The 15,304-nt window shown below is 40.8% G+C and overlaps 1 protein-coding gene across 1 annotated transcript in view; it reads left to right on the plus strand.

Annotated features, from left to right (window-relative positions):
* The window catches only part of LOC113007990 (thrombospondin type-1 domain-containing protein 7B-like), a 145,767-nt gene that overhangs the window by 74,320 nt on the left and 56,143 nt on the right, over nt 1-15,304 (plus strand). The window contains exons 4-6 of the mRNA XM_026145082.1: nt 3,168-4,026; nt 6,948-7,196; nt 8,174-8,343. Coding sequence (XP_026000867.1) covers nt 3,168-4,026; nt 6,948-7,196; nt 8,174-8,343 — 1,278 coding nt within the window. The remainder of the gene's footprint in view (nt 1-3,167; nt 4,027-6,947; nt 7,197-8,173; nt 8,344-15,304) is intronic.

The following is a 15,304-nucleotide window of genomic DNA, read 5'->3' on the forward strand; positions in this document are numbered from 1 at the left end:
TTTCAAACTGAATGGTAAATATAGCAGGAGCTCAATGGGTGCCGGGGCCCCCAGAGGTGCGAGCAAGGCGACTAAGTGCAACGGGAATGAAGGAGCTGTGGGCAACTGGTTCCTCCTGAGGGGCTGACAGATGCTGATGCTGACAGATCGAGAGAGTGATTATTCAGAGCTTAGAAGATGAACTAGTGCTTGTGTTAGCTGGCTCCCCTTGCAGCAGAATCACTCCCAATCACACCTCCATAAATCAAGCACTCACACCCTGGCACAGTTTGAAAACAGCACTACTGAGCAAAGGTGGTCATGCCGATGAAAGGGTGTTTATCATGAAAGAGTGCCACTAGTGACCACAAAGGCTGTATGCATACTTGGAAGAAACATGGGTGCTTGCGACCCTGAACATCTGTAACCTTAATTTTGACTAACTATTCAAATTGTATTTCTGTAACTTCTGAACTCTTGGCAGCTTTGACTGAAGTGTAAAGGTCCCAAAGTGTAAGTAGTGAGTAAAGTAGTGCTGTAACAGAAACAACCACAGCCCCTCTCCAATAAACCTCTGCTTAATCCCAAATCATTATGGTATCTCCAATGAGGTATAAAAAGGCAAATAAACAAGCCAAACTGCACGTCTAATGAAGCACAGACGGTGCAAACTTTTTTCACTTTGAAATATGCAGAAAACATTCAAATTACATTTAACAACCTCTGTGTTTACTGAACCAGACACAAACGGTAAGGTAATTGCACCTCTTTACATGAAAATGTATATACAACTCCATATGTTTATTTCCATCTAAAATGCTGCACTTAGCTTTTTTTGAGTTTTTAGCCAAATCAGGAATTCATTTATTCATCCTTCCAGTGTTAAAATCTCACTGTAAATTAAAGTTGCATAATATGTTAAGTTTAAATGCTCTGTATGACTTGCAGTGGCCGATACGTGATGTGGTTCTGGGAGTGGGTCTGTTGGAAGATTAAAACACTCTGTCATTCTTTTTTTTAATCAAATTCTGAAGCAATTACTGGGTCTGTCTTTGTTTCTCAATATGCCCCCATGCGTTTTTTTCACTGTTTAACGGCAAAGAGAAAGAAACTTTATTTTGAAGAGTTCTGTGCAAACATAAGTGAGCAAATAGCCAAAGAGAGCCAATAGGACACTCAAGTCCAACATACCAATGAAATAAAACATCTCATTTGTTTTCTTGTTTATTTTTGTGTTTATGTTTTGATTTTTTTGAAAACAAGTGAAAAGAAATGCCCTTTCTTGTGTTTGATTTTTTATCTTAACAAAAAGAACAAAAATAAAGTGTTAGAAGAAACAAGCAAACAACAAAAAGAAACATGGTATCACAATCAACTGTATTTCTACCTTTAGAGCTTCAGCAGCAGCAGCATTTTCAGTTTGATACGTTGTACCTTTGATGCAAACATGATCTATGATCTTTGATCAGAATAATATATTAGTGACAGTCTCATTAGCATCACAGTGCCAGGACAAAGAAACTCAACATTGTGCTTCAATGAACTGTGAATAAAAATGTGTACTTTAGACTATTCCTACATTAAGCAAACAAACAAAGGAGCCTTAAAATGCTAGCTATAGGCCAGGAAGCAAAGTGTTAACAACAGATTTCTCTGGCATGAAAAGACATAAAACAGTTTGAACAGGTTGTCATTCGAAAGCAATTTGGGAAGCAGTAGGATCTCATTATTACATCAATTTAATTTCAATTAGAAGAAATGAATCAAATTATCGTTTTCATAGCATGTGGCAAAATAACTAAGAACGTGACTGACGAAGATAATCACATCATATCAGGAAATTGATTTATGTCTACTTCTTTTAATGATGAGGACAAAGAGTAAAAATGTATTTAAGATTTGTTGGGCTTGGTATTCAAAACTTAACATTTTATAAAAACCGACAATCGGCTACTGTTTTTGTTGAGACATAATCTATATATTTGTTACATTTAAATACAAATGTCACTGCATTGTTTGTAACTAAAACCCCAGATGAAGAAAATAACCCCAGCATCTGATACAACTCTTTTTGTTAATATTCATCAATATATTTGTCACATATTTAACTACAAATATGATTGGCTCATTAATTTTAAAAAAAGTCCTATTTGAATAAAATGATGAGGGTCTGATGCAGCCCTTAGCTAATTAACAAGAAACTGAAAAAGTCCCGACACAGGTTAGACACCCTAGTCCTCTGGATTAATGTCTTAGTTTTGAGCCACTCCCCTAACACACCCATTTCTTTCTAACTTTTTGGGTTATAGTTACCTGATGTGAACCAAAGAATTTCTGTGTTCACAACAACAAGGGTCATCAAATATTAATTATATTTATTTGTGTGCCTCTGAATTTACACCCATTATTTGCCACCATCCCTTAATGTGAGTAAAGAGTTCATTGCCATTTCACATAGTTCTTTGAAAGCAGGTGACTCAGATCTTCTGAGACAAAAATATCTGACTGGGTGTTTGTGAGCTGACCCTTTTGAGTGATCAATATTACATTTCCTTAATTATTAAGCAGAAATTTCTTTCCTAAATGTTGCTAGCACTGGTTAATTGATTGACATATTAAGACAATTCAACCTTATGGTTTGTTAAACAAGTTCAAAAGCATCTAATTTATCATTTTTGTTTGAAAGATCTCTTAAAATCACCATTGTACACCATTTCACCTTTGCAGACATTACATGTAAGCATTTGCATGCTTTTACTGTTAAAGGAGAGGCTTTGTTGTAATGAAGTAATAATACAAATTATAATAATGATAATAACGGCCCGCATAATTCAAGTTAATAGCATATCTTATCATAATACCCAAGTGAACTCCTAACCATACTATACATGACCAAAAATACTGATCAGTTTGAGCTCAAGAACCTAAAAATGAATTTAATCCCTTGTGACAAAGAAACTGATCTTGTATTTTCTTTATATTGATGTCCGCCACTGGTTTGATTACTTTGTGTTCCTTTGTTCCTTTTTTCCTCAGTTCATGAATAAAGCAATCATGGAGGTTAAGTGAATGGCCTTGAATTTTGCTTGATTGCAAGCTGCCAGATTGCTGCAATTTAAATCATTTTTCCCCTAAAGCTTCAGTTTTTAATGAAAATGCCCTCTCTGTGTGTTTTTTCTTTGCTGCAGGCCAGTGGGGTCAGTGTACCGGTGAGGAGTGTGGCTCTGGTGGGGTTCAGACAAGGACAATATGGTGCATCCACATGGAGGGCTGGACCACCCATCACTCCCACTGCCATCACATGGAGAAACCAGAAAGCCAGAGACAGTGTTTTAAAGTCTGCGACTGGCACCAGGACCTCTTCGAGTGGGAGGCGTCAGAGTGGGGGAGCTGTGTTCTTGTTCCTTTCTTTTCCAATGAGCTCAAGTTGAGGGCAACTGAGTGCATTACAGCACAGCATGGGATCCAGAGGCGCAAAGTCTACTGCGTACGCACCTCAAATCGGACCACAGTCAGTTCGAGGATATGTGAATTCTTTTCCCAAAAACCACCTGTGGAGCAGGCATGCCTTGTCCCCTGCCCCCAGGACTGTGTGGTTTCAGACTTCAACTCTTGGTCAAGTTGCAGCAAAACCTGCGGTGCTGGCCTGCAGCATCGGACTCGACATGTTCTGGCCACATCAATGTATGGAGGGGCAAACTGCCCCAACCTAACTGAGACCAGGACTTGTTCCAGCCATGTTGACTGCCCGGCTGGGGAGGACGAGTACCAGTACAGCCTTAAAGTAGGGGCCTGGAGTGAGTGCCGAATGCCCCATCACAAGGATGCGCTATTAAGTGGAAGGACCACAGTGGACTTCAGTACTATGTCCAACGAGAACAACACAGCCACGCTGCACACACTAGCTTCTCACCAGCATTTCCATCACACCCACCACCACCTTGCTCATGCGCACATTAAGTACCCCGCGTCGTGGGAACTAGAAGTGGGATACCAGACACGACATGTTCGCTGTACAAGAAGTGATGGCAAAAATGCTATGCTGAGGTAAGCAACATGCTTCAAACCATAAAGAATAGGAAAATCATCTTAATATGGTAATGTGGATTGAAGTTGAGACATATTGATGCATTTTTCACAAAAATTAGGAATACTTGTGCCTTTTTCATTCATTATGCCCCCAAAGTGGCCACCCTACCACTTCACAACTCTTCAATGCAAAATTCCATCAGTTGCACGATCGTTTAAACTTTTCTTGGTAGATTTCTTACTGTACTTTAAATCTTCAGGTCCCCGGCACTGTGCTGCATTAGAATCTATAACATTTTCTTTGCCATCCTTCACAGTTGGTTGAAAAATGCTCTTTTTGAAAGCTGTCTTTGGTCTGCGCCAAACACATCTACTTTAACCACCGTCAAAAAGTTGTATGCTGGATTTGTCTTTCCAGAGTACATTATTTAACCCCCCACTGCAAAAAAAAAAAAACAACCCTTCTCTCCCCCTATGGTTCATTGGCAAAATACTTTCTCCTGACACATCCCCCATGATTTTCAAATTTCTGAAATATTTATCAGATAGTATACACTTACAGTTTGACAAAGACAGTTTGTTCATCCTAGAATAAAATGCAGGTTTTACAAGAAACTGTTTTTCAGATGCACTGCTCTAAGGCTGACATTGCTGGGGCAATCAATCCTGGAAGAATCGGCAGTTCTTTGAAATCAACAATACATGTAAAAAAGTTTGCTTTTCGTTTCTTTTCCCCACTGGGATCCACAAACCCATTTTTCCCTCTGTCAGACCACATACCTCAATGGTATAGAAAGACTGATTCCACCTGTTACCCCCTAAGGACATTCTAATAATTTGCACCAAATAGAACCCCCGATTCTAATTTTCTGGATTTCAAGGTGTGATAAATGTTGTGGTGCACCTGATTTGTTCTCATATGAAAACAGCAGTGCTGTATAATATTTCTTTCTTCTTGTGTGTTTTTTTTTTTTTTTGTACTGTATCCAAGCGGAAATGTTTGCAGGTTTAATAATGAAAGGAAATACCTGTAGTTTGTTTCTCTTTCATCAGTTTACTTTTCCTCTGATAAAGCGTGTGGAGAGTTTTAAAAATTATAGGAGCTGAATGTTGTTGTCTGTCAGGCAAAATAATCCTAATGGACATTTTTTTTTTAATAAAAGAGAGGCGTAATCAATGCTCACCACCTCTCATGAGATGTATTCAGTGAAATAAAATGGTTTTTATTGATGGTGGTTATTTATTCAATTATTACTAGATTATATGAGGGCTGATGTTTGACCAGCATTTCAGCAAGGAAGGGAGGCATTATTGTGTTAAATGTCAAGTGTTGCCCCCTTCCACTCTCTGCTGTTAGAGCTAACCTTGGTATTTGGATTTGATAAGAATGGATTTTTCTGCACGTACTCGCACACAAAGCAAAAAGCAGAGCACACACAAATGCACACCTACACATGCTGTGTCTCACACACACACAAACACAAATACACAGTAACAAACAACATTCTGTCTTGTGTTTTTTTGCTTTGTTTTGTTTTTCTCATACAGAAAGAAAATCATTGCATGTATATTACATTGATTAAATGCCACCATACCATTTTCTTGGTGTAAAGTGTCACTATTAGCTGGCTGTTAAAATCCATTTCTGACTGCCATCATTGTTTCAGGGACCACATTTCAATCATGTTGTTTCAATTAAGCCTTTTTATTGCTCCATATTGCTTTTTTATTTATAATAAGGCATACTACATTGAAGTTGTACAGCATTTAATTGTCATATCAATTTTCTTGTGATTGCTCTTGCTTGTTGCCATTTTGGACAGAGTAGTTTAAAAGTCGTTTATCTTGCCACACATCTCTTTTCATTGACATGTTTTTTTTTTGCGTGTGTGTGTGTGTGGTTTGAAAAAAGGATTTTATTTTGCATTGCTTGATTAGCACTTATTTTATCTAAGGAGGTGTGGCGCTTTTGAAATAGATTTCCCACGTGTATTGTGCTTCATTTTTCTCAACTTACAGCCTCATTACAAGGAGAAAGTCTAAAAATTATCTTGTATCTCAATAACCTGACTAATTCAACTTCCAAGATTAGCCAACAAAAACTGTAATTGGATGAGAAAACACGTGCTTTTCGTTTGGGATTAGCCTATTAAATGGCCATAGTCTGGTTATCGTAGCTAAGGATATGGCTGATTTAGGCTTACCACCACCACCCAGATGGCTCACTGGGTTATGACTTCATTTATGGGGTCATTATACAGTGGTGAAATAGATCACACATGAGCTTTTGCTGATAGAGCTTTTTTCTGATAGAGCGACAAAAGTCAATTCTTGGCAGTCCCAGATTTACTACTGGTACAAGTTGACTGTACTTTTCCCCAGGAGATCAGTGTTTGTGCCATGTGATATTGTTGTTGTTTTTTTAAACTCTCATTTCCATTTATTTCCATGTCACTCTTTTAGTTTTTGTCACACAAAAGACTATCATGCAGAGGACGTATGGGTCAGTTACATGGTTTGGCACTATAGTGGGTTGAACAGCAGCAGCAGCAGCAGCAGTTTAATGGGATAATAGCATTAAAATCATGACTAATGACTTGTGCTTGTGCTTGGTTAACATCTCTGAGTGAGCATATCAGCTCTTTGTGGCACTTGTGTAAAAGATTGACTTTGTCTTGAGATCTGTGTTAACAGGATGTACTTTAAATTCTTGAGTGGAAGAAGTAAAGGTCATTTATTCAACAACAAATCAACATAACCACTTGGTCATAGGGTCTCATACCTCTCCATCGGCAAATCCAATTAAATTCCAACAACATCTATTTATAGCTTGCTTTGTGTACAACTGCACTCTCAAACTTTAAAGGGGTCACAAAGATATCATGTTATGAAATAAAATTTCCTTGACGTGACAGTAATTTACTCTCCTCAATCTGCAGCCTCTGTACGAAGGACAAATCCCCACTGACCTTCCAAACATGCGTGATCCCCAAAGACTGTCAGACATCCGATTGGTCATCGTGGAGCCCCTGCTCTAAGACCTGCCGGTCCACCGACCTATCCCCTGGCTACCGCCTCCGGTCACGGATCATGACTCAGATCACAGTTGGCGGGGGGAAGCGATGTCCTGCCCTTGAGGAAAAAGAAGCTTGCAATATCATAGGCGATTTACTTCCAAACTGCCCCAGGTAATTTTTTATTTTTTTTTTTTAAATAGAGATCATCTTTATTGCTTCTTAAGGCCACAATCTTCAAATGAACGTTCTTTTCATTTGCAGTTTCACCAATGCACGATAAACTTGAGGACCAAATGAGGGTTTTTAATTTGGCTTCTTGGAACAAATTCACCTTAATAATTATGAGAGAAAGCCTAGAGGTTAAAATATTTATGACTTTACCATTGAATTGATTTGTGCACACTGTTTTTTTTTAGCATCATTTTAATTATCTTGTGGCAGCCACAATAATCTTGTGTACTGTAGGGAGCCCCATAGACATGACATGATAAAAAGAGGCCTTGACAGAATGCCATTGTATTGGGGCATTTGGGTTACGATAGGATTTAGCTAATATAACATGCACACAACAAAGTAGTCAATGGAGAATTACTTTCCCTGCTGGTAGATTTTGTTTTATTTGCTGAATCTACACTGAGTGCCTGAGAGCAGAGGATTTACATGATTAGGGAAAACTCATTACGGAAATTAAGCATTTGATAGATTACTACAGGCTGTTGTTCTGGTAAACTCCTCAAATATTATTGCTTTCTGCATCACTGCATTTTTCATAGATGAAACCAAACATTTGTTTAGAAGTTTTGAAATCAAAATAATCACCCCCCCACCCCCACACCCCCTTCTTCTGACATACTGTGAGAGATGCTTTTGCCAGAGACTGCTCTCACTAATTTGTCTTTTGCTTTGTGTGACTCTTTGAAAGCAACTGGCACGGCTTTGTGTATACTGAGGCTTTATCCTTCTTAAGTACGATCATTTATCAATTTATTTCTTAATGGATTACAACTTTGTTTTTGAAAATACATAAACAAGTGTTGACTTTTTGTAATACATATCAAACAGTGGCTCCATCACTGATTCAATTTATCAGCTTTTAACTCATTAACATTGCAAATATAACTAATTAGCATCCTTGCATGCTCTGTTAGGTATGTGTGGAGGACCACTGACTGGGGCGAATGTCGGATTCTACCCTTACTGAGCCAGCAGAACCGGAGACTGGCAAACATCAGCCTTTTATGTGGAGGGGGCATCCAGACCAGGAAGACCTACTGTGTTCAAGTCCCTGATGCCTCAGCACCACATCACAGAAAGGAGGGTAAGGGGAAAAATGCCTTTATTTCAGTTGACCTTGGGCTTGCTGGAAAAACACAGTGACTCAAGAGATGCACCATAAATAATTTTCCATGGTTTGTTTGTGGTTTACATTATTAAGGTGAATGCAATGAGCAGAAAAATACAAACCTAATTCCCACAATATTTGGATGCTGTTTTAAATGTAAATTAAAAAATGTAAATAAAACCTTTAAACAATAGTCTGTAAATATCTGGGAGCCAAGAAAACCTGTTGCTGGACTTTAAGAAGAGGAGTGTTGCCCTTTTCTTGCCTGATAAAAGATTCTAGGTGCTCAACAGTCCTGGGTGTTTGCTGTCATATTTTGCACTCCATCATACATCAAGTGTTTTCAGTTGGGGAAGGTGTGTACTGCAGGCACCAGGAGTCTTCTGCTACAAAGCTATGCTTTTCCAGCAGCTACAACACATGGTTTAGCATCGTCTTGCTGAAATATGCAAGGGTCATCCTTGAAAAAAGGAGCGTATGTAGCTGTAAAACCAGCGTATGCCTTTAAGCATTGATGTGAAAGGTACGGGGGTCGTCTGAATGTACGAAGGTGCACTGATGGACCCCCATACTATCAAAGATGCAGGCTTTTTCAGTGAGCACTGATAACAAGCTCGTCGCTGCCTCTCCTCTTTAGTTCAGAGGGCACGACATCCATATTTTACAGAAAGCACTTCAAATTTCAATTCTGACCACAGAAGAGTTTTGCACTTTCCCTCAGTCCATTTTAAATGAGCTTTGGCCCAGACAGCATGGTGGCATTTATGAATCACGTTCACATATGGCTTCTTCTTTGCATGATAGAGCTTTAGCCTGCATTTGTGGATGGCACGCTGAACTGCACTCACAGACAATGATTTCTGAAGTGTTCTTGAGCCCATGCAGTGATTTCCATGATGCAATTATGACTGCTTTTAATACAGCGAGGCCTGAGAGCCATAGGATCATGGGCAACCAGTGTGGATCTACAGCCTTCTCTCTTGATTTCTCCAGATTCTCTGAATGTTTTGATGATATTATGTACTGTAAATGATGGGATATCCACAATTTGATGTCTTAAATTGTTCCAAAATTTACACACACAGTTTTTTTTGCACATTGTTGAAGCTCTATCATCTCTACCTCTGAAAAGCTTTGTCTCTCTAAGATGTTCTTTTTATATTCAGTCATGGTACTGACCGGTTGCTAATTAAACTAACTAGTTGCAAAATGTTCCTCCAGCTGTTTCTTTTTAGTACCACTTACTTTTCCAGCCTTTTAAGAGACATGTTGTTGCCATCAAATCCAAAATAGTTTTAGGTACGAAACAAAAAATGATAAACATTCTTCATTGCTGTAACTGATATGTGTTCTAAGTACAACTAGAAAGAGTCTTTTACCAAGGTACAATACAATATAAGATCTCAAATTCAAATTTTATTTGTCACACACACACAACCATACACAGTATGACATGGGGGTGAAATGCTTGTAGCTGTACAATGCCGGACCATTAAATGACAGAAGAAAAGTTTTACAATATTTACAATTTACAGTTTACTACAAAAATTTACAAATTAACTTAGGAATTTACAGTAAAGAATGTGCAAATAGCAGAAGAGATTATAAAGATAAGGATTATAAATTATAGGAATTATAGGATTATAGGAAATGTGTGGTGACGTGTGTGAGAGTCCAGTCTTATAGTGACGTGTTTGGGAGAGTCCAGTCCTACACCTGGTTCAGGCCCCGAATAGCCTGGGGGAAGAAGCTCCTCCTCATTCTCTCTGTTTTGGCCTTAAGGGAGCGGAAGCGCTTCCCAGACCTCAACAGTGAGAAGAGTCCATTGTTGGGATGGGAGAGGTCCATCATAATCTTCCTAGCTTTGGACTTGCACCGCTTGGTGTAGATGGACAGCAGGTCAGGGAGCTCTGATTGAATGATGCGTTCTGCCGAGCGCACCACCCTTTGCAGATCTCGTCTGTCCTGCTTGGTGCTGTTCCCAAACCAGGTGCAGATGTTTGCCGTCAGGACGCTCTCGATGGTGCAGGAGTAGAAGTTCTTGAGCACCTTCAGTGGCAGATGGAAGTCTCTAAGTCTTCTGAGGAAGAAGAGACGCTGACGGGCTTTCTTAACCAGGGAGTTGATGTGGCAGGACCATGACAGGTCCTGAGTGATGCGGACACCCAGGTATCGGAAACTGTCCACTCTCTCCACTGGCGTGCCACTGATGATGAGGGGTTTGTAATTCCTCGCCTGCTTTGTAGTGAAGTCCACGATCAGCTCCTTAGTCTTGCTGATGTTTAGGAGGAGGTTATTCTCCTGGCACCAGGTCTCCAGGTTCCTAATCTCCTCCAGGTAGGCCGTCTCGATGTTGTCGGAGATCAGGCCCACAACAACAGTGTCGTCAGCAAACTTGACAATGGAGGTGGTGTCGGATGTGGCTACACAGTCATAAGTGTACAGTGAGTACAGCAGGGGGCTTAAAACACAGCCCTGAGGCACTCCAGTGCTGAGTGAGATGGAGGGGGAGACTTGTTTTCCCACCCTCACTGATTGGGGTCTGTCTGTGAGGAAGTTGAGGATCCACTGACACAGTGATGAGCTGAGTCCTAGATCCGTCAACTTGGTGAAAAGCTTAGAGGGAATTATTGTGTTGAATGCTGAACTGTAGTCCACGAACAGCATCCTAACATAATTCCCTCTGCCAGTGTCCAGGTGACTCAGGGATGTGTGGAGCAGGTGAGATATGGCATCGTCTGTGGAACGATTAGTCCGGTAAGCAAACTGAAGTGAGTCGATGGTGGCAGGAAGTGAAGAGGTGATGTGATCTCTCATCAGTCTTTCAAAACACTTCATCACAATTGAAGTCAGTGCTACTGGACGGTAGTCATTGTGGCAAGCGGGGCTGTTGTTTCTTTGGAACAGGGACAATAATGGACTGTTTGAAGCACGCACGTGGGAACCACAGCTTGGGCCAGGGAGAGGTTGAAGATGTCCGTGAACACCGGTGCTAGTTGATCAGCGCAGGCTCTAAGGACCCGGCCAGGGATTGCATCTGGTCCTGCTGCCTTCCTGGTGTTCACCCTCCTGAAGGTGTTCCTCACGGCATGCTCTGTGATGACGAATGCATTTTCTTCACTGGTGCACTCTGAGCGCGTGCAGCCGTTTGTTGTTTTAATTGCTGCTGCGGCGTCAAAGCGAGCATAAAACGTGTTCAGCTCATCAGCCAGTGAAGCATCTGCATTCATCATTGAAGAAGCTAGTCGTTTATAGTCCGTTATAGTCCGCAGTCCTTTCCACAGGCTCCTAGAGTCACACTGTCGTAGCTGTGACTCTAGTTTTTCCCTGTAGCTCCACTTTGCCTTTCGGACCGCGCTGCGCACATTGTAGGACGCAGCCTTGTACAGGTCCATATTACCGGAGACAAGCCCTTCATTGTAGGCAGCGGTGCGTGATCTCAGAGCGTCGCGGATGTTTTTATCCACCCACGGCTTCTGGTTGGGAAACGTTCGGATGATAGTTCTTTCTGCTGTGTCGTCCGCTAGTTTCCCGATAAATCCCACAACCGCTTCCGTAAACATGTTGATGTCATCAGAGCTGCGCCGAAACATGTCCCAGTCTGCGTCATCCAGTGCGTCATCCAGTGCGTCCTGCAGTGCGGCCACCGATTGGTCCGTCCAGCGAGCGACCTCCCTCCTGATTGGTGGTTGCTGCTTTAGCCTTTGTTTGTAAGCAGGCATGAGGAAGATGGCGGAATGGTCCGATTTTCGGAATGCCGGCAGGGGCTGAGCCTTGTAACAGTTCTTGAACGGGGTGTAGCAGTGGTCTAATGTCCTCGTGCCCCGGGTGGGGCAGTTGATGTGCTGGTGAAGGTTGTGAAATGTCCGTTTGAGATTCACTCTGTTAAAATCTCCCATAACAATGAGTGCGGCATCTTGGTGAAGTGTTTGTTGATGTGTGAGAGCCTCATGTAGCTCACATAAGGCAGTGTCCGAGTGTTGCGTGAGGCGGAATGTAAACAGTGAATGTAAATGTAAACAATGACCGCAGTGAATTCCCGAGGGAGATAGAAAGGGCGACACTTAACGATCAAAAGCTCCAGATTGGGCGAGCAAGAGCGTATGAGTGGGGAGATGTTTGTGCTGTCGCACCATCTGTTGTTCACCATCAAACACACTCCACCACCTCTTTTCTTCCCCGACTCCATTGTCCTGTCCATGCGGTAAACCGAAAAGAACCCCGTCGGCTGCACGGCGTGGTCTGGTATCGCTGGGTTCAGCCAAGTTCAGCCAAGTTCAGCCAAGATCTGGACCAACAGTGGGGCACTGTTCTGCATGTGAAATTGTTATTTGTCTAAAGAGCTTGGAAAGAAAAGTGTCTGGACCTCTTTACCTCTTTAAGTTGCTTGAAGACGTTTCACTTCTTATCCGAGAAGCTTCTTTAGTTATTCAGACACCAACTAGGGAGGATCAGAAAGACAAATGCAACAACATTGTCTTCCCCCATGTTGCCGGTTTATCAGAAAAACTCAGGAGAGTCTTCTTCAAGCATGACATCCCAGTGTACTTCAGACACAGCCACACACTCAGACAAAACTGGTTCATCCCAAACTCCTAAACACAAACGTAGCAACGTAGTGTATGCTGTACAGTGTAGCGAGGAATGCTCAAACCTCTACATTGGAGAGACAAAACAGCCACTTCGTAAATGTATTACACGACATAGAAGAGCCACCTCGATGGGACAAGACTCGGCTGTTCATCAAGGACAAAGGTCACTGTTGAGGATGCCAATGTTCACATTTTGGACAGAGAAGACGGATGGTTTGAAAGAGGAGTGAAAGAAGCCATTTACGTCCATTGTGAGCGACCATCGTTGAACAGAGGCGGTGGCTTACGACACCAACTGTCTGCCATCTATAACCCAGTTTTGAGATCCCTTCCCAGATGCCTCAATGCCCACTCACATCCTGGGCCTGTTGACCTCAGGAAACCACATCATAGGGTGGGGCCAGGTTTCACAGCAGGTTCCCCCGAAACTTTTGATTGTGACCTACACCCATTTTCACACCTTGGCTCATGTGATTAGGTAGAGGATCAACAGGACCCCTGTGACCCCCTTGGGGGACACTCCCCTAGGACTTAAATCTGGGACTCTCCCCCATTTGACGTTAGAACTGAAAGAGCTTCTCAGATGAGAGGTGGAACGTCTTCAAGCAACTCAAAGAAGTCCAGACACTTTTCTTTCCAAGCTCTTTAGACTACCATGACCTGGATGACTGAGAACCTTCACAGAGAAATTGCTAATTGTACCTCTGAAAGTGTGAAAGTGCAGTTTTTTTCATGAACATACAAGCATTGGGCCTCTTTGGTCAGAAAATAATGCAGATTCATTATCAAACTAAGAGACAGCAAATATAAAATGGCACTTAAACCAGGAAAGCTACTAAAGATGCTAATGAAATTAACTCTCACACATCTCACAAATGTTGCTTTTGTTCAGTAAAAAGGTTTTTGAATTTCTGCTTTAAAAAATAAATTAATTAATTAATAATTAAATGAGACTGTTCAAATGAAAAAAAAAAGTGCTTGCAGAACAGTTTTTGACTGATATTCCTTACTCACAAGCCACTGTATAAGACTGCGGGAAATATTCCTCTTCAGTAAGCAAATCAGTGTGTCTATGGTCATTCCCCACTGTACTGTGGAAATTTACAAGACTAAAAATCTACTTTTAGTCAGGCTAAGGTTAAAAAAAAAAAAAAAAAAAAAATACACCTGTAACGATGCTAAATGAACTGAGCTCTTTTTTCCGCTACAATCCTTATTTTACCCTGTACAGTACATTGGATTGTATATTACAGATATGATATTGTCTATTATAGTAAACTGTACCTGGGCAAGTCACTTTAGAAGAATAAGATTGTGATTCAGTTTTATTGAGCTTTATCTATTCTTTTAAGTTAAGTTTAAGTTAAACAAACAAGGTCAAAAATATCATATTTATACTGAAATCACACCAAAGCCTTACAATAAAAAGGAATCTTTAGCAGTGAGAGAAGAAACTGGTGAGGCAAGCCAGATTTTCTCAGGCACATCATCCCTAAACGGGCGAGGCCTCACAGCTAACACTCACTGAGGTGAGAACAGTTAACAGGTTTTTGCCTGAGGATCTGAGGCTGCGCACCGGTTGGTACAGGAACAGCAATTTCAGCATGCATTCTGAATGCAGGCCGTGAAGACCTTTAAAAGTGATAAGTAAAATCTTAAAATCGATCCTTAAAGTGATGGGCAGCCAGTGTAGAGTCTTTAAGATTAGTGTAATATAATTTTTTCTTGGTTGTTGTAAGAAGTCTGGTTGCTACATTTTGCACAGTCTGAATTTTTCTATGCTTTCTGATTGATACGAGTTTAAAAGACCGTTACAAAAATCCAAAACCATGAATGACACTGAGCGTCACTAAAGCCCATGAACGGATAAAGGACTGAGGGAGGACTTCATGGTTGGATGCAGATTGTCTGTACCAGTGATAAGAATTCCTCTTTTATTTGAATTTAATTAACAAAAAATGTGACCAGCAATTTCTAATATAAGAATGTCTGCGTGTTATCAACATAGCAGTGGAATGAAATATTCTTTCTCTGTATAATAATCTGTATAATGTGGTCAGGAGGTAGAATGCATACATACCAGTTATTACCAAGCAAACTTTTTCTTTAACAGAAATCTAGTTCCTTTTTCAGAAAACAAGTAAAACAATTTGAGACCTAAAAGTGTGAGAGACAGGAGGAAAGTGTGTTTTCATGGTTTTTTTCAAATATGGCATACAAGCTGAAGTAAATGTGAAATATTACTTTAATTCAACTGCTGAGAAGAACTTATCATCCCTCCCACTGTGAACTGTGGCTGCAATATTAGGAAATGTATAACTATTAAAGCCCTGTAATAAAATGTA

Source organism: Astatotilapia calliptera, chromosome 16 (assembly GCF_900246225.1).
Source record: "Astatotilapia calliptera chromosome 16, fAstCal1.2, whole genome shotgun sequence".
In the NCBI taxonomy this organism is placed as follows: Eukaryota; Metazoa; Chordata; class Actinopteri; order Cichliformes; family Cichlidae; genus Astatotilapia; species Astatotilapia calliptera.